Source organism: Xiphophorus hellerii, chromosome 10 (genome assembly GCF_003331165.1).
Source record: "Xiphophorus hellerii strain 12219 chromosome 10, Xiphophorus_hellerii-4.1, whole genome shotgun sequence".
NCBI lineage: Eukaryota > Metazoa > Chordata > Actinopteri > Cyprinodontiformes > Poeciliidae > Xiphophorus > Xiphophorus hellerii.
Window position 1 is genome coordinate 2,008,789 of NC_045681.1, and position 23,632 is coordinate 2,032,420.

Consider the following 23,632-nt stretch of genomic DNA (forward strand, 5'->3'; position numbering starts at 1 on the left):
AAGTGTAGGGGCCTGGTGAAGGACCAGCAGGCATTTGGGTTTGGGGCCTTTGGTTTTTACCAGAGCAAGAGAAGTAGACAGGAGAACAAAGGAAAGTTTGAACGTTGTAATTGTTTGCTGCAAAGGAAAATAAAAGCAACCAAGACAGTCAACAAGTTTGGACATTAAACTACTTTTGCCTGCATGAAGAATCTTGACCCCAGTACCTCATAGTGGCTGATGGAACTTTTATTGGATGTTTGGTTTGACAAACAATCGCCACTACAGTCGTCTTGCTTTCTGTTTTATTGCTTCATGAAGAGCCAAACTCTCCATTTTAATAAGCGGCCGAGCCTTTCGTCTCAGCATTGAGACTGAAAGACGCTGTCGTCCGCTGGCGTGGGCTCCATTGTTTCCCTGAAAGACCTAAGTGCCACTCTGGGTATTGTTTCCACTGAAGGGGAGCGCGGTTGCCATGGAAACCATAGGATGCCCTCTCATAGGCTATGGGTTAGAAAAAAGGCAGGGCCAAAGACGGAGTAAAAAAAGATTTAAAAGAAAAAAGAAGAAGATTCTCAGACTCAGACTTGTTTTTGTTCTTTTTGTTTGTGTGTGGTTTTGTACCGACAGAATTTCTTGGACAAAGACTCAAGGAGGTGAGTGTATGTGTGTGTGTATGTGTAGGGGTGTGTGTGTGTATGCGTGTGTGTGTTTTGCTATTTCAGTCTTAGAAGAACAGACTGATGATAGAGAAAATTGTTTGTGTTCAGCATCTCTGACTAACAGAAAGCTGCTCGTTTGAACCGCAACTCATGGAAACACTGATCAGTTTTGTGTAATCTGGGACGCAACAGGAAAGTTTAATGGAGGGTAAAACTGTGTGAATCCAAAAACAGGACTGTGACCCTCAGCCTCAGGATTACAACTACTCAGCAGGATGAATTCAGAGACTTTTTTGTTGTTGTTTTGGCAGAGAGATTCTGGAAACAGGACGTGATGCGTGTTGCTTTGAGGCCTCAAAGGTGAGTCTTTTCTTTGAACACGACCAGAATAATGGAAAAGATACAATTGGATCCCATTAAGATATCTAGTCTTCTCAAAGTTGTGTTGAGCAATATTTTTTTTAGATTTGTGAAGGTCTTTGAATCTTGTCTGGTTTTTACGGAAGAGGATTAGGGCCAAATAAAGAATACAGAAATAAAATACTGGCTAATTTTTTTTTCTCAAATTCCAACTTTTTTCTTAGATTACTGATATTAACAGATTACTTTATTTATTCCTGAGGGTAAATTTGATTTCCAGTGGTAATATCAAATTTTTGACTTTAATTTCTCAAAATGTGACTTTTTTCCCCAGAGGTTTTATTTTTTTCCCTCAGAATCTTAACTTTAGTTTCAGAATTTTGACTTTTTCCCTCATATTTCTGATATTATTGTCAAGGTTCTCAGAGTTTGGATTTTTTTCTTAGAATTTTTTGATTTGATCTCAGAATTCTGAGATTAAGATGAGAATTTTTTTCTCGAAATTTTGACTTCAAACTTAGAACTCTAATTCTGTCAATCTAAGTCAAAATCCACATAAGTAAGCAAACCTCAATCCACAGCACAGAATTTTATTTTGTATTCGGACCAAATGTGAAAAATCAGGGAGGAGTGTCAATATTTTTCTTCTAACTCTCATTTTGAGTCTGTGCTGCGCCCTCTAGTGGCTGCTTGGTGCTCTGCCTGTGCGTGTCTGTGGTCACCCTGCTGCTGCAGAGCCTCTGGGTGCCACCTGAGAGGACCAGGAGTGAAACTGCTGCTGGGAAGTCACCTGACGAGAAGAGTAACACACACACCCCCGCACACACACACACACCCGCACACACACAACCCAAGATCAGTTGAGCAGAAAATTTGGATTTGCAGCTGAGACTTTCTAAACATACAATATGAAATGTTTGATGTATTTTTAAACGGGCAGGAATCAAATTATCCAAACACGTGAGAAAGGAAGAGACATGTGGAGGTTCAGGGATTAAAACCGGTTCTCCGACGTGTTAGATGAAGATTTGTACACAGTTTGCGGTGGGTCCTTACGCTCATTTATCCTCCTTCGCCTGACAGCTGTGGGTTTGTGGTCGACTCTAAACCAAAATACTGTTGTGTTGCTGAGCTGTTTCTCCAACGAGGAAAAGCATGAATGATGAAGAGCTTTGTTTTTGAAACAGAGAAATCAGTTTCTGGTGTAATGAGGACGTTTTTGATCACACTGGGGCGCTTATCACGTCCAAATCTGGTTCATTAATTTAACAGATTAAATGTTACTGTGGAAATTAATTGGTTTTATTAAAGGGGATCTTTTATACAAAATTCACATTTTGTACCTTTTTGTACTTCCATTTGTTTCTAAAAACAGACCAAGCACTTAAAAAAAAACCCTAGCAGTTTTATGGCAATAAGTTCATGTTTTTTGGTGTCTGGAAAATGTTTCAAAAACCTTCTAATGTAAAGTCACAAATCAATAGGCAATGTGCCGTTACCTAGCAACCTTAGCAGAATTCCACCCGTTACCTAGCAACCAAGCAGAGTTCCAGCACATTTGGTGTGATGGAAAAATTGGTAAGCTGGTTTTACTGCTGTATGTGTTGTACAATGGCTGCTGGAAAAGACAAAATGTTTTGTTGTTGACTCACTATCCAGAAACCACTTGCTGCATGCTAGTTGGTTGTGCAGGAGGCTCCACTTCGGCTTCTCAAACATGTACGGTTGTATAATTGCGCATCTGTTTGGAACCATTGTCCTGTGCAAAACGTTGAGCTGGGGTGTGTGGCCAGCAGCAGATTATTTGGATCTAAAGTGATAGAGGCCCTAAAACAACAAAATAGGCAGAACTGAGCAGGCTAAAAGATAATTACCAAAGAATCATTTTGTGCAAAAAAATGTAATGAACATGTTTTGTATAGGCCAAAAATCCATCCTAACCCGTTCAAGGAAGCATAATAGTTCACTTAAAAAAAGAAAATAAATGTTCTTTTTTAAGCTATTAAGCTCCTTAACAGGTTTAACACTTTGAATAAGACAAAACTAACTTACAAGTTATAGCAGCTTGTTTTAACTTAATAATTCCTTAATCTTGATGAAAAACTTCTAGTTCCACTGACGCTGTTACCTAGCAACCCCAGCCAAGCCCAGCCCGTTGCCTAGCAACCAGTTCTAGTTCCATTGGCAGATTATTTCACTAATAAGACATTTTTATAAGTGGGATAATATGGTAGTGAAACTAAAACTTTTTCATCAATATTAAGGATTTTAATGAGCTCATATTTCTTCCTGAAAAGTTACTTCTAAATTAGTTTTGTTTCATTTCACTTGAAATGAGACAAAAGATATTTGCACCAGAAACTAAACAAAAACACCTGGTTAGATTTTGTGCATTTAGAGTGTGTGATCTATTTTCGGAACATTTAAAACACGATGGACTTAACATTTGAACAAACAAAATGGCTTGTGTGAGAAACTGAAACATGGTGGCCACTAGTGACTCACAATCTCTGGAAAATGATATTTGATCCAAACATTCCCGTCTTTTTCCGGTCCTATTCGACGAAATTTGTTTCTAAGAGACAGTGGAACCCACCGCTGCTCTTCGGCCACAACAACTTCGTGCTTTGAGTTGCCCACCTCAACTTGTGTACAAAGAGCCTGTCAGAAACAGGTTTGTTGGAAATTTCAGGCGACACATGAAGGAAACACTGCTACAGAAAAGACATTGATAAATGAGCTCCAATTTATCACCAAATGTCCACTTTTCATTCTGTCTCTGTGAGAAATTACAAACAGATTTTTAACTTAACTTTGGTTTTTGAAATTATTTATTTCACTGAAAACTTGTCAACAAGACTTCAATGTAAAAACACAAAATCTTACCAAGTATTTTTGGTCTAGCTTCCAGTGCAGATATTTTAATACACTTGAAATAAGACAAAACTAACTTCGATGCTCCTATATTTTGATGAAAAGTTACTTATAACTTAGCTTTGTTTTATTTTAACTGCATTAAGCTATCTACACCAGAATTAGACCAAAAATACTTTGTAAGATTTTGTGTTTTTCAGTGAATCTGTAGAATCTATTAAAAGGAACAGCAGTTACACTGCAAAAACACAAAATTTCACCAAGTATTTTTGGTCTAATTCTAGTGCAAATATCTTAGTGGGCTTGAAATAATACAAAACTATCTTTTCAGCAAATTATAGGAGCTTGTTTTAAGTAAATAATTTCTTAATATTAGTAAAAAGAAACTACTTGTCCATTGGCAGATTATTTCAGAAATGATCTGCCAGTGGAAGTAGGATCTTTTCATCAATATTAAGAGATTATTGAATTAAAACAATATCATATTTGCTAAAAAGCTACTTGTAAGTTAACTGATTTTAACTGAAAGTGTTTTTGAAGGAGTGTGTGGCATTAAATGGGATAACTGTTTGTTCTTCATATTCCAGGCGATGATTTTCGCTTCCACATGCTGGCAGTTCGACTGGAGGCCTTGAACGCTCAGGTGCAGAAACTGAGCAGTAAGACAGATAAAACCCAGACGAACAGGAAAGATCTCAGTTTACTGCTGCAGAGGTACATTTGCTCTCAAAATGTCAAGAAAAGCACTTTGAAGGAACTTATGTTGTATTTAATCCTGTGCTGCACTAGATTTTGCTGTGTTTGTTTTCAAATTTTGTAGTGAAAGTTCTACTATTATTGAGAGAAAGGTGTGTATTAGCTTGATTTTTATTTTTTACTTTTTGCTTTATCACAAAACAAAACATTTTTAATGGTTTACATGTCACAGAACGACCTGCTAACTTAATTTTATAAATCCACGTGAAGTTGTCAAAAGCTAAAAATGATTAGGAGATTTCACTGAAAATACGTTTCTCTTAGTGATAAAACCTGATTTCCAAAGGGAGACTTCAGTCACAGTAAAGAGGCTTTATTGTTTAACTTTTTAAAGTTTAATTGTGAAACAGAAGCCCCAGACAAATTTTGAAAAATTTAGAAGTGGGCGGAGCCAACTGACACAAAGGGGCGTGGCCAGGGGTCTGGGTGAGTGGAGTAACAGGACAAAAGACGCACTGTTGCCAACTTGTTGCTTTATTTAGTTACTTTTTCTTTAAAAAGCCATAATTATGGTGACTTTTTCTGTTATTGGAGATTTTAATGTGAAAGAATCAGTTCTGTCATGAGGGAGAAGAGAGTGTCATCATCAACCAAACTTTTCCATTGTAACCAATTGGAAAATCCACCTGCAGTGGCCACCGTTCAGCCTAAAGAGGGCAGCACTGAGACGGAATTAAGCTAATTTTCATGAAAATGTCACAATCTGCATGGAAGTATATAGATAAGGATTAATTTAGACAATTTATCTGCAAAAAAAGAAAGTTATTTTGGAGTTTAATTATACTTTAAATTTGCAAATGGGCAATTATACAACCGTAGATCTTCGAAAAGCAGAAGTGGAGCCTTCTGCACAAGCAACAACAACGATGCAGCAAACTTGTGGTTTCTGGAATGGTAAGTCAAAAACAAAGCACTTGTTTTTTTCCAGCAGCCATTGTACAGCTCTACTTGAGTTGCTAGGTTACCTAGGAGGGGTTGCTAGGTAACGGTTGCTAAGTGCCAGTCAAATTTGGTTCAACAATTGGGAGGTTTTTGAAATGGCTCATTTTCCAGATGCCAGAAAACTTGAACTTTTTGTTTTTTTAGCGTTTTGATCGTTTTTAGAGCCAGTTGAGACCCAAATAAACAAACGAAGCAACAAAAACTCACCATCTGTGCTACTTACGCAACTATCGACTGTTCCTGTGGGCTTCTGTCTGTCTTCCAGCTTCAGACAAGACCAGCAGGGATTGGCCCAGCTGGTGGAGACGGAGCTGCAGAAAGTGTCTCAGAGGCTCGACCAGCTCATCCTTCATCATCATCATCACCATCAGGCTTCCACTCCACACATTTACATCAGACCATATAACAGCACAGGTCTGAGTCCATTCACAGTCCGTTAGATTTGATTTGTTCTGATGATTAGTGCATTATTTAGGAAACAATTAATTCATTCTTTAATTCATCTAAGTAGTGTTTACTTCTACTGGTCAGAATTTGAATGAATAAAGTGTATTTATTTACTCATAAATATTTTTCAGATGTAAAATCCAAAAATGTAGAAAGCGTAAATTAAGTTTAGGTTGCATTTATAACCAGAACTTTTAGTTTTTGAAACATTTAAGAAGGAAATGTGAAAATCTAGCTTATTTCTGTCTTACTTAATGTGAAATTTCACATTAAAATTCATCCTGAAATGTAGAAAAATATGTCCTGAAAAGTATTCATACCACTTAAATGTTTTTATGACTTCTTAACAAAACACTCTCTGATTTATTCTGAATTTTTATGTGACAAACTAAAGCAAAACGGAGCATAAATTGTAATATAGAGGAGTTTTTATTTTACATTTTTAGAAGCAATAATTGATAAAGTGTGTGTTTATATTCACTTTTATTACTAATATAAATAAAATCAAGCCCAGCTAACAACTAACTAAACAAATACCTACAACAAGAAAATGTGTTATTTTTAAAGATCCACCATTTTATTTATATTGTTAGGTTTGAAAAGCAAAACTTTTGCAGAAAGAGAATGGATACATTTTTAGGATGCTGGTGGAAAATAATGAAAAACACAAAATTCCCAAACTAATTACAAGAAAATAGTTTTCTTTCCTTCTGATTAATCAAAACGATTATTCTGATAAAACATTTGGCACATTCTAGTAATCAATTAATTGTTAACTGGGGCATACAGATTAAAAAAAGACTCAATTTACTGAAAAAAACAACATATTCAGAGCAGTAATGAAGCCAAAGCTGCACAAAAATCCATATTTTCCATTTAAAACTCCTCTAGTGGCGAAGTTTTATCTTCACCCGGTCCAAATCCTCTACAGAAAAACAGCAGAATTGCATTTTAGGCAATAAAATGTTTATTTTCTTGTTTAAAAAAGGAAAATTAAGTTATTATTTGTTATTAATTTATTTACATCTTGTAATGTATTTCTAATTTTGCTTAGAAAAGATTTATGTGATTAAATAAAAATACAGATTAATCGATTACTAAACAATTACTGGTTGTGGCCATATTTAAAACAATCTGATCGATCCAGATTAAAGCTGAAATGAGACAGAAATGTTTTCTGATTTCTGAAACTTTATGTTTTTATAGTTATATTGTTATTTTAAAGTGTTGCAGCTGAGAAAATGAGCAGGTTTTTCAATAACTGTAAACGTCTCAGCAGTAGGTTTAAACCCAAAAGAAAACTCACTTTATAGCCTGAGGACAGGTTCGCCACAGCGTACGAACGAGGGGTCAAAGGTCAGTGGACTCAGGTGGCGTTTTAAGATGAAATCCTGAAATAGACGTTTAAAATGTCCCAAAGCAGAAAAAAGTTTAACCAAACACCTGCTGCCCTGCTGAGACTCAGACTTTTACCCAGAGTTTGGTCATAATTTATTATGTTAATTTGTACCTTTAGGAGTATTTTTACTAGTACTCCAAAATACTTTTACTTGAGTAACTTTATTATGAAGTATCGCTACTTTTACATGAGTAAAATTTCTGGATTTTCTACCCACTGAAGGAAAAACAAACAAGTTTATCCAAAAATTTACCAGTTTTTGTTAAAGTTTCATACTGTATGTCTTATATTGAAAAAAAATAATTTGGAAAATGTTTCTTTTGTTTTATTTTGTAGGGCCACAGTAAGAAAATATTTTTTCCTAATACTTATTTTCTAATTATGTTACTTATATGAATTATTTCTAATTTCAACCTTAAAATACCAACATTTCCACCTAACTTTACGTCTTTCATTAGTTACATCTGGTGATGTAAGTTTTAAATAGTAAGTGATGTTTTGATCAGTTACTCTGTACTTCAGTCGAGTTTTTACCAAATACTTTTTAACTTCTTGGATGGATACTTTTTACTTTTACTTGAGTAAAAACATGTTGAAGTTTTGCTACTTTAACTAGATTATAGTTTTATTCTGAGTAATATGTGAGCGTGCAGAGCAGAAACTTGCATCCCGCATATATTACCTCACACCTATAAAAAAAGTAAAAAAAACACCGGATTACCCAGGATTCCTTTCACCAGCTCGTCCACTCGTACTTTTGTTTCTCCAATAAGGAATGTCCCGCCTCTACTGGTTTTCTTATCGTTTTCTTTAGTTTTAAGACGTTTCTTTACACAGTCACAGTTGTGTGTTTTGGCTGTGGCTCCCAGTGTAAATGGTGATGTTTGGTAAGAAGCAGGTGTGTGTGTGTGTGTGTGTGTTGATTGACGTTGGCTGGAGATGCTGGGCGGTTTACGGGAAAGCGGCTCTGATGCCAGTCACAGACATGGCAGCGCTAATGCACTTCTCATTCAGGACGTTGTTTATCAAAGTTAAAGCAATCGCACAATGTTGCTTTTGTTCCCGTCTTCCCTGCAGGACTTAATGAGAAGTGTGAGGTGCCGACAGATCCGGCTTACCCAGTGTGTGCAGAGAAGGTGGAGGTGAGAGACTGTAAAACATTTACTCTGCATGTGCAGAATGTTGTAGTAAAAGTGTTTATTTTATAATTCTGAAGTTTGGACAACCATAACCAACACAGTTTTTAGATTTCGTCACATTACAGCCACGATTTTTATTGGGATTTTATGTGGCAGATCAACACAAAGTGAACTGTGAACAAATGGTTTTTAATCTTTTTTTTTATATCTGGGAAAATTTGCTGGACTGAATTTATAAAACACTTTTTCACTCAAAGCGTTTCTCACTACATTCAACTATGAATGTCAGAGATTCAAACTAAACATTTAATTAACAAGTTAATTAGTGAATTAAATAAACTAAATATTCAGCTCTCTAAATGTGCGGTGAGCTAAATATTTAGTTTGTAAATAAATTTATAGTTTAGCTTTGGGCTAAATATTTAACTTGGTAGAAAAAAAATAGTTAGCAAGTGAAATATTTAGCTTCAAACAAAATATTTAGTCTAATGGTAGTTATTTGGTTTACAAGTGAAATATTTATCTCCAAACTACATACTTAGATTGAAGCTATTTATTTCACTGGCCAACTAAATATTTAATTTTGGTGCTAAATATTTAGTTTGAGGCAAATATTCATCTTGCTAAGTAAATATTTAGCTTCAAACTAAATATTTAGCTTGCTAACTAACTATTTTGCTTGCTAAATATTTAGTTGTAATGTTGGACAATCCGCTTTAGTTCCAATCTTCCATGAAATCTGACCAACTTCCCAGTCCTTGCTGAACAGGAATATCCCCACATCATGCTGCTGCCACTACCATGTTTTGCTTTCGGCAGCATTCATTGTTTTGCAGACAATCCTCATAGTTAGAACTTCCCCTCGTTGCAGAAGTATTTGAAACAATGTAAACAATCCAGATAAAAGCTGATACAATTCTTTATCCGATTAATCATCAAATGATTAAAATAATCGCTAGTTGCAGTCGTATCTTTGCTTGTAAAAACAATATTTGCTTGTAAAAACAAAATGCAAACATTTAATTCAGCCTTTTTAATGTGTCTGTGGCAGTTCCTGAGAGCGCGGTGGCAGTCAGACCCCTGTTACGCTTTTTACGGGGTGGATGGCTCCACCTGCTCCATTTTGGTGTACCTGAGTCAGGTGGAAGACTTTTGCCCAACCCAACCTGGGCGGAACCACACAGCAGCATCATGGCGTCACAAAACTCCTTCTTATACAAAGCAGGTATTTCTATTCAAGCTATGATTCAGTTTACAGATTCATAGAAGATATGGAGATTTTTGTGTCTTTTTTGGTTTGGTAATTCGCAGGCTTTCTTACGGGACTCTCTCAGTCCGCTCTATGAGGTGATTAGCAGCAGCAGCAGTCCGGCGGTGAAGTTCATCCGGTCCAGAGTGGAGAGGATGTCTGAAAGTTGGATTTGGGCCGGGAGAGGAATGAAGCCGAACAGGAGCAAGACGGTCTCACCTCAGATGAAGGTTCAGTTTTCCTCAAACCCTCGGATAACCCTCGGGCGAAAAAAAGGCAATTCTTTAACTTACCATCCATAAACGATAGCCGCGCTGCCGCGATAGAACGACTCGGTTAACTAAATGAAACCTGGAGATGTAGACATTATTCATTTAGTGCAGTGAGCCACAGCAAGCGGGAAAATAACGCAGAAAACCCGTTTAAGAGCAACTCAATATCACTCATATCCTTTCTTTTTCTTGCTCTGTGTCGGCTACGGGCCGTGGACCGATACCGGTCCATGGACCAATTGGTACCGGGCCAGTACAGCAAAATGAGTAAGAAACACATCAGATGTCTTTGGAAAGTTTCTTTGTGAAGGGGAAAAGGCCCAGAGAAGAGACAGGAGAATGGATTTAAACCGGTAGGTGATTCCCACATTCCAAGCTCTGCATGATATGGTGACCAGCTCGTTAATGAAGGAATATGTAAATGTTACCATAGCGATCAGAGTCAGAGAGCATTAGAGCAGTGGTTGGACGAGATGAGAGGAGTAGAGCTTGTGAGTTTTAGGTCTGGTTCACATGGCACGATGACACGAGCCGATAAAAGCACAACAGGTTCGATCGGTTGGTGAGTCCAGCCACACGGCAGGAGCAACACACCACACAGGAACCGATTCCATTCACGAACATTCAGTAAAACCCCCAACATACCATACGTGATTTTAGAATAATCAAACACGGATGACGATGTAGAAGCAGCAGTGATAGTTTGTGGACTCGTTTTAAGCGATAAAAGACGTAACAAAAAGAAAAGGCGTTTGATTAAAGACGTCTGGAGCAGCCGCTCTATTTGCTGCACTGTGATTTGGAGGTGAGTTATGTTTTTTCGTAGTTAACATTTTTAACTGAATAAACATAACCACATATAATAAACATATATAAAATGACCTTTACATATAGTAATAAACATTTCCACATATAACCTCTGATGTCCACCGGATTCTCAGTTGCCATGTCAACAGTTTGGGATTCCCTCCATTCTTACGTCACCGCGCTTTCTGATTGGCTACCTGTCACATTCAACAGGCTGCGTTCTCGCTCCCAGTCAGGGAAAACTCGCAAGCTGCGATAAAAGGGCCAAGACAATGTTGAATATGCCTGATTTTAGATTGGTCATATTCAACACACCACTACGTTGTAAGATTGTCGTAAAAAGAAAATCGGGGCAAAAAAACAACAAAAAAGAGGCTTTAGCTGGAACGCCAGCATGCAGAAGCATTATCTGACGCTGCAGCAAAATCGCCAAGTCTTGACCGGTCCACGGTAATAAAAAGGTTACGCTACACGCAGACTCGTTTCCATAGCAACTGACTGACAACAGCTCCAATAGCATATCAGGATTCAACACAAAAAACAGTCAAACATTTCCCACATACAGAACAGAACATTCAGTCCGTTACAATTTTATGTTTTCAGGCTTGATGTTTATTTTGTGATTATTAATAAGTGATTGTGGTGGTACAGTAGCTATACTACTATTAACTAAGCTAACACAGCAGTGGTTGATGAGCTATGCTGCTATTAGCTAAGCTAACACAGCAGTGGTTGATGAGCTATGCTGCTATTAGCTAAGCTAACACAGCGGTGGTTGAGTAGCTAATTTAAACACCTGCTGTACTGATGATCTGTCACAGAGCAGGTGTGTGCCTTTCTTTTATTTTTTAATTGACACAGAAAATTCTGCAGCACATCTACATGTTAAGTTGTCAAAGTCAAGCTAGCATAACTGACCTACGTCCCTCTCTTGCTATTTTTGTAATTAAAACTTGGAATGCCATCGTCTTAGGCCTTGTTATTACTAATTGTTGACAGTTAGTAGTAAAGAACTGTGTACCTCTTTTTTCTTCTGTATATCAGGCGTACATTTAAGATTTAGCAGCTAAAACCAATGTTGTCCTTCAACACACAGAACATCTGTAAAGCACAATAGGAGGAACCGTAACTGTACAGAGGTATCTTTGGTACCATGACTATTCCTTTCCGTAGGTGTTGCTTCATCTGGGCGCTTTGGCTGGAGATGTTGGTCAGCGTTTTGAAACAATGGTGGACCGAGGCGGTCCTCTTGGAGAACTGGTCCAGTGGGCCGACCTGAGCGCCTGTCTGACCATCCTGGGACACAACTTGACCTTCAGCACCTCACAGCGTCAACTACACAGGTCACACTCTGCAAATGCGACATGATCATCTTCTTGTAGTTAGCGCCCACTGCTTGAGAAAATGAGCTAAAATTGAAGCTAATTTTTAGTATCAATATGGTTGAAGTTAGTCCTTCAGCATTAGCTTCAGCTGAAAAGCATGTTGGTGTGGTACTTTAGCAGAACTAATGAATACGATTAATGCTATAGGGTTAGCGCCACTAACTTTTTAGCTCGCGGTGCCCATCAATGCCTTTTGCCAAAGCTTTGTTTTTATAACTGTATTTAGTATCTATATATATATATTTTTTTACCCCTCCAGGGGGTCTTTTGTGGGCTCTAGTGTCCCTTATGTGACAGTGGGCTGACAGGAAACAGGGAAGGAGAGGGGGGAAGACATGCGGCAAATGTCGTCGGGTCCGGGAGTCGAACCCGCGACGGCCGCGTCGAGGACTGAAGGCCTCCAAATACGGGTCGCGCTGCGCCCTACGCCACCACGGCACGCCCTAGTATCTATATTTATTTTAAAGTAATCCTCTGTAGATCTGAAACATAAAAAGGGCCTCGCAGGTTTGTCTGATTAAAAAACAACATTATGCTCTGCAGTTATTTTTTTATTATCTTTATCTACAATATTTGTGTATGTGCTGTTAGCAACAAGAACATTGTCTGTCTCACTTTTTAGACTTTTTTTAATAAATCAGTTTGCTTTTCCACATCCTGAAAATGTCTGAACTACACAACATTATTGGTGTTGTTCCTTTGCTGTGACTCATCCAGACTGATAGGTGCAGCTCCAGGTCAGGGCAGCTGTCCAATCCAGAGACCTCTCACCTTTGACCTCATCTATACAGATTACCATGGGCTTGCTCACCTCCGCAGAGCTATGGGACTGGCTTTCCAGCATTACCAGTATGAACCCAGTCTTCTCACCACAAAATTAGACACCTTATTAGCAGCCTGTTAGTCTTTTGGTGTGTGATATGTTTGAAATAGATGGTTTTGAAATATAAATAACTGCTTATGTACCATACTAGGTGTCGTTTCAGGATCCTGGATTCATTCGGCACAGAGCCAGCCTTTAACTTGGCCAGTTATGCACATCTTCATGGATATAAAACCCTGTGGGGCAGCTGGGGGCTCCAACCTCTGCAGTATATGACCATGTTCCGTAAGTTAGCATCTCTGAGACAAATGAGGGCCAAACACTCACAGACTGTGACTTTTATTATTGAGTGACAAGAAGAAATTCATTGTTAAAGGAAAGCTGTAGGAAGTTCTCAGTGGTGGCTATACTTATGCTAATGCGCTAACAGTGGAGCTAATTTTTAGTTTAGCTCATTTGCTAACTTTGAAAACGTTTAGCGCACTTAGCTTCCCCCAAATTAATTTTCCTCAGGTTCTCTCTCTCTTTGTTCTACAATAACAAGAAAATAATCAATTGCTGAATGAAAAGCTACAGGAAGGTCTCAGTTCACTTCTAGTAAAGTACTTAGATAGGAACTATTTTTTCATTTGGCTTCTTTGCTAACTTTGAACACTTTTAGCACAATTGGCCCCCCTTAAATTAATCTTGTTCTCTCATTCTGTCTCTTTTCTCCCTCCCCAATAGCAAGAAAATAATCAATTGCTGAATGAAAGCTATAAAATATTCTCAGTAAACTTCTACTGAAGTGCTTATAATGGAGCTAACTTTTGGTTTGGCTCTTTTGTTAACTTTGAAACATTTAGCATTTTTAACTTTTCCCTTAATTAATTTTTCCTCCCGTTCTCTCTTGTTATCTCCCCAATGACTTTATTATTGACAAGAAACATTGTTTTCTTTCTACAGTGCCACTGTACACAACTTTTTGATGGTCTTAAAGTACAAATTAAACACATTGACTCTACAAAACGTGAAAACATTTAAGGGGACATAAATACTTTTACAAGGGCTATTCTTCTATTTATCTTCCTATGATGCATTTCACTGAAAACTTTCATTCCGACACTTCTGCCCATCATCATTCCCAACCTGCCAGAGGATGGAGACAAGCTGGAAGCAGTGAGTCGAGGGCCGCCTCTTCATTTGTCAAGCTGGAACATTTTGCTTATTTATCCTGTGGAGTGGGAAGAGAGAAAGCTGCTTGTTAAGGATGTGAAAGAAAAAGAAAGAAAACACAGAGTGATAATAAAAAACAAACAAAAAAACCCAGAAATTTTGCTTCGCAGAAAGCCAGAAAAAGATAAACAGAATCAGAAAACCAAAGTTTCCCCTTTCTTTTTCGTTCCATAACAACCTTTGACCCTGACAGGTGTCGGAGATAAGTGGAGTTAAAAAAGGTCCAGCAGAAACTTTTGTTTTGTATGAATACTCCTACCATTCCTGGCGAACTCTGTGTAAAGTAAATACTCATCTCCAACGCCTTTGCTGCCTGTCCAAACAGCCTGCGCTTGGATTCAAAGCTCCTCTTTCCCTGCTGACAGATGATTAATGCTGCAACGTTCGCTTCCAACAGATTATCAATTTAAACTCTCCTTCGCTTGATGTCGCAGTAAACACTGTCACTAATGCCGGCCAAAAGGGATTCTATGCAGTCAGATTATTTTTTTTATGGTTTCTGTTTAACATTTTTATTCTTGTTGTTTTGGTTTTTAAGCACCGAGTTCAAAGCGAGTAAATACAAGAAATATCCAAATAATTACTTTTCAGACGTCGACTTGTTAGTAAATAGATTCCAATAAAAATTTCGCTTTTCTGTGAAATTGGTGAAGAAACTGTTGGCCTGGTAAAGATTAACACTTTACTTTCTGAATTTATTTAGTTATAGAAAATAAATTGTCTGTCAATGAGTTGCTAAATGTGAAATTGCTATGTTGAATGTAAAAAGTTTTGGCACTAGGATGAGGAGTTGTTTTTTTTTGTCCGTATCAAAATTAGTCTATTAGTACAATAGAAACACGGGTCACGTGTTCCAAACCCGGATGTTGACGCTGGCGCAAGCCACGAAGAAGAAAACAACAGGAAGTAGTTAGAGGATAACGGCGCTGTATGTTTTTTTAAATGACTTATCTCGTATACAAGCTTATTCACATGTGATTTCAATTGTGTTTTTTATTTAACAGAAGCACCGCAATTACGAAATTGTGTTTTTTCGGTAGTAGCGGGATACTGACAAAGTTTTGCGCACATTTGTGATGGAAACGCAGCGACCGTTTCCTGTCATCCTCAGCTCATACTCCCGATAATTCCTTCCTGGGCTTCGTTGGTGGAGAGGCGGTAAAGATGAACGACGAGTTTAAGCCAGAAATCTACAAGAAAGACAACATAGCAGTCGTCTACGGCAAACAGGAATACATGTGGCAGGTAAAAGGATTTTTGGTTGCTATATACTCTAATATTCAGGAAAATTATGCGGTGTAAAAAATCAATATTTTTTGTCCCGCATTTTAGAAAGTGCAGTTCTTGTACTTTTTGATAATTAAGGCTGGGAGATGATGAAAGCCAAGCATTCGATATTTCAGACAAAATTTGTCAGCTAATCAACGGAAAACACCTGAAAAGGTTTCCTGAGACTAAATCAGTTGTCAAGCAACTAATAAATGCAATATTTGGACTTTTTCTGCGTTCAGTGAATACTACTAATATTAAATATTCAACACTCAAGTAATTTGGCACTATACACATAAAACCTGATTTGATTTGACTGATAAAATAACATTCAAAGGGGATCTATTTTGCGAAATTTATATTTTACAAATTTCTATACTTTCATTTGGGTTTAAAAGTCATTTTCTGGTAGTAAGTTAATGTTTTTGGTGTCTGGAAAATGAGCCTTTTCAAAAACCTCCCGACTGTCATATTTACCAGGCACTGCGCTGTTGTCTAGCAACTCAAGCTCCATCCCTTTCGATCAGCTGGTTTTACAGTGGTACAATGGCTGCTATAAAAGACTAAGTGATTTGTTTGTTTGATTGTTAAATCTGAATTTCTGGAGGGTAAATGTGAATTTCTGCAGGGTAAATCTGATTATCTGGAGGTGATCAGCCAGGAACTGGAGATCCACGGCACAGTCTACCAGCCTTCAGGACGCGCCTCCAGTCTTCCCGGTTTCGTCAAAAACCATGGACTTTTATCTCAGGAAAACTTCCTGCAGCTTCTCCGCAGAGCAAAGGTCAGATAAAAGAAAAAAAACAAAACACATATTCCATACAAATAGTATTTGTAAAATCAAAAAATACCAGTGCAGGAGTTTTCCTGCCCCCTGCAGGTGTTTGTGGGTCTTGGGTTTCCCTACGAGGGTCCGGCTCCGGTTGAGGCCGTCGCTCTGGGCTGCATGTTTCTCCAGCCGCGGTTTGACCCGCCACACTCGTCCCACAACGACGTCTTCTACAAAGGCAAGCCCACAACGAGACAGGTAGGTCAAAAACCCAGAAGAAAAACCTTGATTCAGTTCTTAAAGGGGCAGGATCATGTAAAATCCACTTTTCTTAACTTTACTTCATGTTATAAAACAAATCTGGAGTTTTGCTTTGACTCGTTCATGCTTGTTTGAGAAATACTTTAATCTCCATGGCAACCATTAAGCATTTAAAAACGCAAAGGTAGACTTAACTCCATTTTTGAGGCCAGGCTCCTCCCCCTCAGCTCCTTCAGACTAGCCAGCAGCATTTAGCAAACACCTGGTGAAACATATGAGCTCGTTATTGGAGAAAATGTTGTTAAAGGGATAATAGAGGAGAAATGTTGTGATGACTTCCTGAAGGCGAAGTTTCAGAAAAAGCAAGAGTTTCTTAAACAGACAGAAGCCCAATTCCAATGCATTAAAATGCAAAGTCACTTTTTTCTGTCATATTTGACATATATACCATTTTTATAACACTTGAAGTTATTATAGTTACTTATTTGTGCTATGAAATGGAACTATGTGCCCCTTTAAACTCCATGCCCCAGACACTGGGGGCAGATTTGAACTCTTTTTCCCTGCACTGATTGCTGCCCCTCCCTTTAGTTAAACATACATATATTTGGTAAATATGGCAACCTCAGACTCTTGGCTAGAAGCTGATAAAAAAACCTTTTGAGCATTTGAGTTGAGCACGAACATTAGGGCTGCAGGACATGTATCATTGACCAGAAACCTTTATCAAAATGGCATTGTATGGAGCTCTGGTAGTGCCAAACAATCTTGACTATATATTTATATATGTTTGTTTTTTTTCCAGTAAAATGTGCATAAATTTCTTCTTTAATACATTGGATTTCCAAAAAATACACTTCAGTTGTATTTAGGATGAAATAATAACAACTTATTATTTCATCCTAATTTGATTTTAAAATATGAATTTAAAAAAACTATTTTTTTAAATTTAAAATTTTTGGAGATGAAACAACCAAACCCCCCCCCCCAAAATTCAGACCTTTCTTGTCAAAATTCTGATTTTAAAAAGACTTAAGTTCTGAGAAAAAAAGAATCTTTTTTTTTTTCAGTGGCCCTAATATTCTTCCCTAATTTTTAAAAAAAGTTTTGGAAGCAAAAACAAAGGAAATCCCCAGTTTTGTAGATGGGCCAACCTGTGCCAAAGGGTTTATTTTTTCAGTAAAACTTCTGTAAATTTACGTTGTTCACTTCAGCTGCCTCAGTATTTGCACAGGTAATGTTCACAGGTGGATCTAATGGTTTCTGAAAACTTTTAGCCTTATTCATAATATTTCTAAGTTTATATGATGTATAATGCAAACAAAATTCTGGTGAGGAACAAAAAAAATCCAAATCTAATTATCTTATGTCCCATCCTCATTTTCTTTAGTATGGTGCCAAAATTTTTTAAATAAAAGTTTGCTGAGAAAAACAAAATTATATTTGGTTATGTTATTTTAAACACTTCAGAAAACCCAAAAGACAACAGAATTTTAAACTGTAAATATGAATTAGTTTGGACGTTTTGGTAAAAATAGTGAATAACTTTGAGTGCCAGATTACTTCACAGCACCCGTATTCTGAGCGTTTCGTCGGTAAACCGTTCGTTTGGACCGTGGACATGAACAACCGGACGGACATCAGGGGAGCAGTCGAGTCGATCCTAAAAACGAAGGTAACAAAGAGTTCACTGAACAAACATTATAGTTCATAGTTCAGCAGCTAAAGAGTTCATTATGAATTACTTTAAAGTTTTTTAAAATAAAATCTTTGAAAACATCTAAATTATGACTCCATTGTGCTTCCATATTGTTTAAATCTGTTTAATTTCCCCCTTTTCTCCTTGCTGTTTTTATCTCCATAAAGCTTTTATAATTTTTCTTCATTCTTTTTTAAACTGTCAGAAAGCAAAATGGTTCTGAAAATGTAGCTAAGGCGAATATAAATCAATGTACTACGTTCTAGTATTTGTCTTTTTACCATTAGTTTGATATTTTGTAGTTTTATTGCTGCCGTTGCTTTGAGTTAGCAAACAATAACCTTTGTTTTTGTTTTGGTCCAGTCGTCCCACATGAAGGTGTGTTTACGTGTTTTTCCAGGTGAAGCCTTTCACGCCTCCAGAGTTCACCTGCTTGGGAATGTTGGAGCGAATGCGCCGTTACGTCACTCATCAGGTACAGAAACAACTATTCACCTGGAAATTCAGGTTTTTGTTGTTAGAAATCAACAATTTTAGGTCAGTTTTAGCTTCTTATCACAGAGTTCGTACGTTGCTTGAAACTCTTGAAAACTGGATTTATTTCTGTATGAAATCCTGTGAAATGTTTGATATTTGTTCGGCAAAGTTTTGTGATAAAGTGCATTTTAATGTTTGATTAAAAGCATTTTGCACATTTTGAAACATTAACTATAGTAGAAACCAGATATTTTCATACAGTAAATAATAAGACAGGTATTTTTTTATTGCTGTCCAAAGGTAAATTATATGACAAAATATTAGGGCCATGCTAAGAAAAAATAAGATTAAGTAAATAAAGTTGAAATAATATTGAATAAAGTCATAATAATACGACAATAAATTAATCATATTTTAAGAGTAAAATCTGAATATTATGACTTTATTCTTGTAATTTTATTTTATTTTTTAGTTTTATTTTAAATAATCTGATAGAAGTATCAAAATTACTTCTCCTTGTTAAAAGCCAGAAAACTTAGCAAAAAACGTTTTTTAGAAATTATTTTTGTGACTTTTCCTTTGTATATTTTGTTTAAGCATTTAATTTGAACTGGAAAGTTATTTAGCTTTACAGCATTTGTTTGGATTTTAATGAAATTAATATTTATTATTCCTAATTTCTGAATGATTTTTTGTTCTTTGTAATTGAAAATAAGTTTTTTATATTTAATATGTTAAATGTAGGTATTTAGATTTTTTTTGTGTTAAATTTGTGTTTTTTTTCTCAGACCAGACGTTTCAAAACATAACATTTTGTTTTATTTTAGTTAATTTCCAAATAATATCACAAGGCATTATTAATAGCAGTAATAAATTAATTGAAACAGTTTTTTTTAGTTCATTTGTATTGTTTTTATCTATAAATTTGGTTCTGGAAAAGTTTGACAACTGACCTTGAAAGTGCTTGAATTAACAAATGTTTCCAGCTTTCTCATTGTTAACTGCAAAACAACTGAATATCCACTAGATCTTGTTCAGCTAAAACTATAAAAATGACTAAATGCTCCTGTTCTCTCATCGTCAGAACTTCTGTGGTAACTCCTCGGCTGTGTGGGAACCAGAACCGGTTCTGAGGGTTCTTCTGGGTCCACTGGGTCAGTCCTGCGTGGATGTGTGTCAGCGCTCCGCCCTCACCTGTGACCCGGCTCTCTTTCACCGCTTCAACACAGCCGACACGTTCACCAGGTGAGGAGTTTCACTGCATGGGGTGTCCAAAGTGCGGGTTGGGGGCCATTTGTGGCCCTTTAACTGAATTTGCGCGGTCCACAAACTGCAGTTTTAGAATGATATAAAAATGCACGAAAGGAAATGGAGACTTTTTATTTGTAATAAGGGTAAAAAAAATGTTTAAATGGAAAACGCTAACAACACAACTTAACTGATCGGGTCGAGGTTCTGGAGCCGGAGTCACATCATCGTAGAGCAAAAAACTTTTTAATCAAAAACGTGAGTTTTGCTCAAAATTGGCATGTTTCCATCAAGCAAGTTTATCTTTGTAGTTTCAATTTGCTCAACTACAGACACAAACAACACGATGCATGTTATGGTTTACATCCAGACAATACAAGACGCTTCTTTTCCTCGCCGTCCGCAGCTGTCGCGGTAGAACCGTTAACTAAATGCAACCTGCAGATGAAGGTATTATTAATTTAAGGCAATGTGACACAGCATTGCCTTAAATTCTGAAATAACGCAAAAAAACCATTGAAGAACAACTCAAAACCACTTTTTTTCTCACTCTCTGTGTCGGCTATGCTACACACAGACTAGTTGCCATAGCAACTGACAACAGCATCACTTTATGGTTCAGGATTCAACACCAAAAAACACTCAAATATTTCCCACACAAAGAACAGAACATTCAGTTTTTAGACTTGATGGTTATTTTGCAATTATTAATAAGTGATCGCTGTGGTAGATTAGCTACCGCTGCTATTAGCTAAGCTAACTAACACAGCTAGTCAGTTGATCAACTAATTTAAACACCCTCTCTACTGATGATCTGTCAGAGTCGGTGTTTGGGTCGGCTTTTTTATTTTTATTTTTAACCAAACTGAAACACACCGAATTCTGCAGCACATACAAATGTTAAGGTTGTCATAGTCAAGCTAGCATAACTGACCTACTTCCCTCTCCGTCACTTAATCTTAAAATTTAAACCTTCTCCTGACCTTTTCTAGTTGTCGTATTGACAATCAGTAGCAAAGCACCGTATTCATATTTCTTTTGTACATCATGCATATATTTAAGATTTAGCATGTTATGTTGACAACTTAACAGCTAAAACCAATGCTAGTCGTCGACAAGCAGCTGACGATGAAAGAAATCAGGATGGAGCAGAAATACTCAAGAACTTTTGTTTGTTTCTCAGGATTGGACTAGGCTGCTCCAGCATGGTGCAGGAGGTCAATCATTTGTTTCCGTCTTACAGCCCTTGGGGTCGGCTGTGCGGCCTTCAGCAGGAGCCTCTGCTGTTCAGCTGCGCCGGATCGGACTCGTCACATCGCAGACTATGTCCCTGTAGAAGGCACCGTGAATAAGCCTGGGCTTTGATTAGGACTTTGAAAGAACTCAGGAAAAATCGTCAGCCAAAGGGAATTCTGACTAAGATTTAGAGATTCTGTCAGTATCTATCTGGAGGCTGGATTTGACCAAATCAGGTAAAGGGTCTTACACTCGCTGTTAATACTAAGAAAGCAGATTTTTAATCAATGTATGTAAGTTTTCTATAAGTTTTCAAAACATGTTCATTACATTTTTTGCCCAAAATTATTCTTAGATAATGAGATTTTAATCTGGTCAGCTCTACCCATTTTGAGATGTTTTAGGGCTCTGTCACTTTAAATCCAAATAAGCTGCTCCCGGCCACACCCCCAACTCAGCAATGGCTGAAAACAGATGTGCAGTTGTACAACCATACATCTCTGAAAAGCAGAAGTAGAGCCTCCTGCGCAACCAACAAGAATGCAGCAAGTGATTTTTAAGCGTGTTTTCAGACGTGATAGTCTGGTAGACTATCTTCGATTTGGGACCAAAATTACAACATCTGTTACATTTTCGGTTCTCATTTACTCCACTGTGTCAAACCAACCGAATCCTTTGATAAACCTGTTCCTCTCCTGGCCAGTGGAGGCGCTGCACCAAGAACCACTGAAGCAAATGACACAAACATCTCTGAGAAAGACACTGAGCGCAACTTCCTTCTTTACAAAATATAAACAAAAATGGAGTGGCTTCAGATTTTAGCAGTTGGAGAATTTCTCTCCACAAGTGCATTTGAACTGCACCAGAGTTCACTTCAATCGAACTGACCAGAGTTTGGTTTTATTTTTGGTCCAATTTTCCGCTCACAACGAACCAGACTTTCTAAGCAAACGGACTAGAGTTGGATTAAAGCAGATTAAACAGGGCTGGTGTGGATGCAGCCTAAATTGTAGGTCAAAATTAAAACAGCAGCCATTGTACAGTGCTAGGGGTGTGGATTTATTGTATTGTTTATCATTTATTGTGATAAATTTCTCATGATAAAAATGTTGATTTATTGTCATAATAAAACCTCCTGAAACTGTCCATGTTGTTGGGATTGTTTTTTTTATTTTCTTCACTGCTTTTGCAATGAGAGGATAAATAAATAACAATAAATTTGAACATATGATTAAATTACAGTTTCCATGTGCAGTTTAGTGATACAAATCACACTTCCTCTTTATGTGGCTACTGTCCTAAAGAAGTAGATTAAAAATAGGAATGCTTTTCAAAGAGCAGTTTCTGGCCAGGATTTGCTGCGACAAACAGTCACAGACGTACAGTTACCAAAAAATGACGTAATAAATAGTTATTATTGTGATGTTTTATCGTTATCGCCATAGTACCACAAAATATCACAATAAAACTTTAAGTCCGAGTCTCTCACCCCCAGAACGTGCATATAACAGCGCAACTAGCAGACCAAATGTGCTTCAGTTCCACTTGGGTTGCTAGGTAACGGGCAGGGCTTGGTTGTGGTTGCTAGGCAACAGCGCAGCGCCCTTCTAATGTGACTTAAAGGGGCAGTGTCATGTGTTTTCTAGGCACATGTAGCACCATTTTATAGCACAATAAAGGAGCTATGTTAACTTCATTTGTTAAAGAAATGCTGTGCACTGCAAAAACACAAAATCTTACCAAGTTATTTTGTTCTGGTTTTTAGTTCAAATATCTTAAGACACTTGAAATAAAAAAATAAAAAAACTAACTTAAAAGTAATTTTTCAGCAAGATATAGAGACTTCTTTAAATCAATATTTCCTTAGTATTGATGAAAAAGTGCTACTTTCTTTGGCAGATAAATTAACTTAAAACATGGAAAAAATATCTTGAAATAAGTGAAATAATCTGCCAGTGGAACTTTTTTTTAAATCAGTATTCAGGAATTAGTTACTTAAAGTAATGTACTGGTAAGTTAGTTTTGTCATATTTCAAATGTACTAAGATATTTTTACTGGAAACTGGACCAAAAATACTTGGTAAAATTTTGTTTTTTGCAGTGTATATATCAAATGTGACCTAAAACAAATTTTACTTTCCAATTTAACACTTAAAATTGGGTTTTAGAAGCAGTACTGCCTTTAAAGTTGGTAAAATTTGAAAAATTTTCACAGCTAAATAGTTGGTTGTTCACTCTGATTGTGTCAGTCGGTTTTTCCGTTGTAGCGGATTCGGTTTCCTGCCGGCCTCAAAGGAGATCGGCTGACAGGCTAAACGATGAGGCTTGTTATCCGAGTGAATCATGGATAACCTTTGGATATCT

The 23,632-nt window shown here is 37.1% G+C and overlaps 1 protein-coding gene across 2 annotated transcripts; it reads left to right on the forward strand.

Annotated features, from left to right (window-relative positions):
• Positions 1-500: 500 nt before the first annotated feature.
• Positions 501-22,414, forward strand: LOC116727160 (alpha-1,6-mannosylglycoprotein 6-beta-N-acetylglucosaminyltransferase B-like). Of its 2 annotated transcripts, XM_032574386.1 has the most exons (18): positions 501-635; positions 953-1,001; positions 1,685-1,803; positions 4,463-4,589; positions 5,839-5,987; positions 8,497-8,561; positions 9,610-9,783; positions 9,870-10,037; positions 12,060-12,229; positions 12,989-13,120; positions 13,246-13,379; positions 15,421-15,554; positions 16,207-16,362; positions 16,459-16,605; positions 18,167-18,283; positions 18,708-18,782; positions 19,869-20,029; positions 21,216-22,414. In XM_032574386.1, the coding sequence occupies exons 2-18, from the start codon at positions 976-978 to the stop codon at positions 21,382-21,384; spliced, it is 2,223 nt and encodes a 740-aa protein (XP_032430277.1). In that variant the 5' UTR covers positions 501-635; positions 953-975; the 3' UTR covers positions 21,385-22,414. The 2 variants fall into 2 exon arrangements, with proteins under 2 accessions (XP_032430277.1, XP_032430278.1); XM_032574387.1 differs by lacking the exon at positions 501-635 and having other exon boundaries at positions 690-1,001.
• The last annotated feature ends 1,218 nt before the right edge of the window (positions 22,415-23,632 follow it).

Excerpts from the sequence above, each read along its gene's own strand:
- LOC116727160 (XM_032574386.1), top strand. The coding sequence starts at position 976 with ATGCGTGTTGCTTTGAGGCCTCAAAG. Across the intron at positions 4,590-5,838 it reads CTCAGTTTACTGCTGCAGAG|CTTCAGACAAGACCAGCAGG; the intron begins GTACATTTGCTC and ends TCTGTCTTCCAG. Across the intron at positions 18,783-19,868 it reads GCCGTTACGTCACTCATCAG|AACTTCTGTGGTAACTCCTC; the intron begins GTACAGAAACAA and ends TCTCATCGTCAG.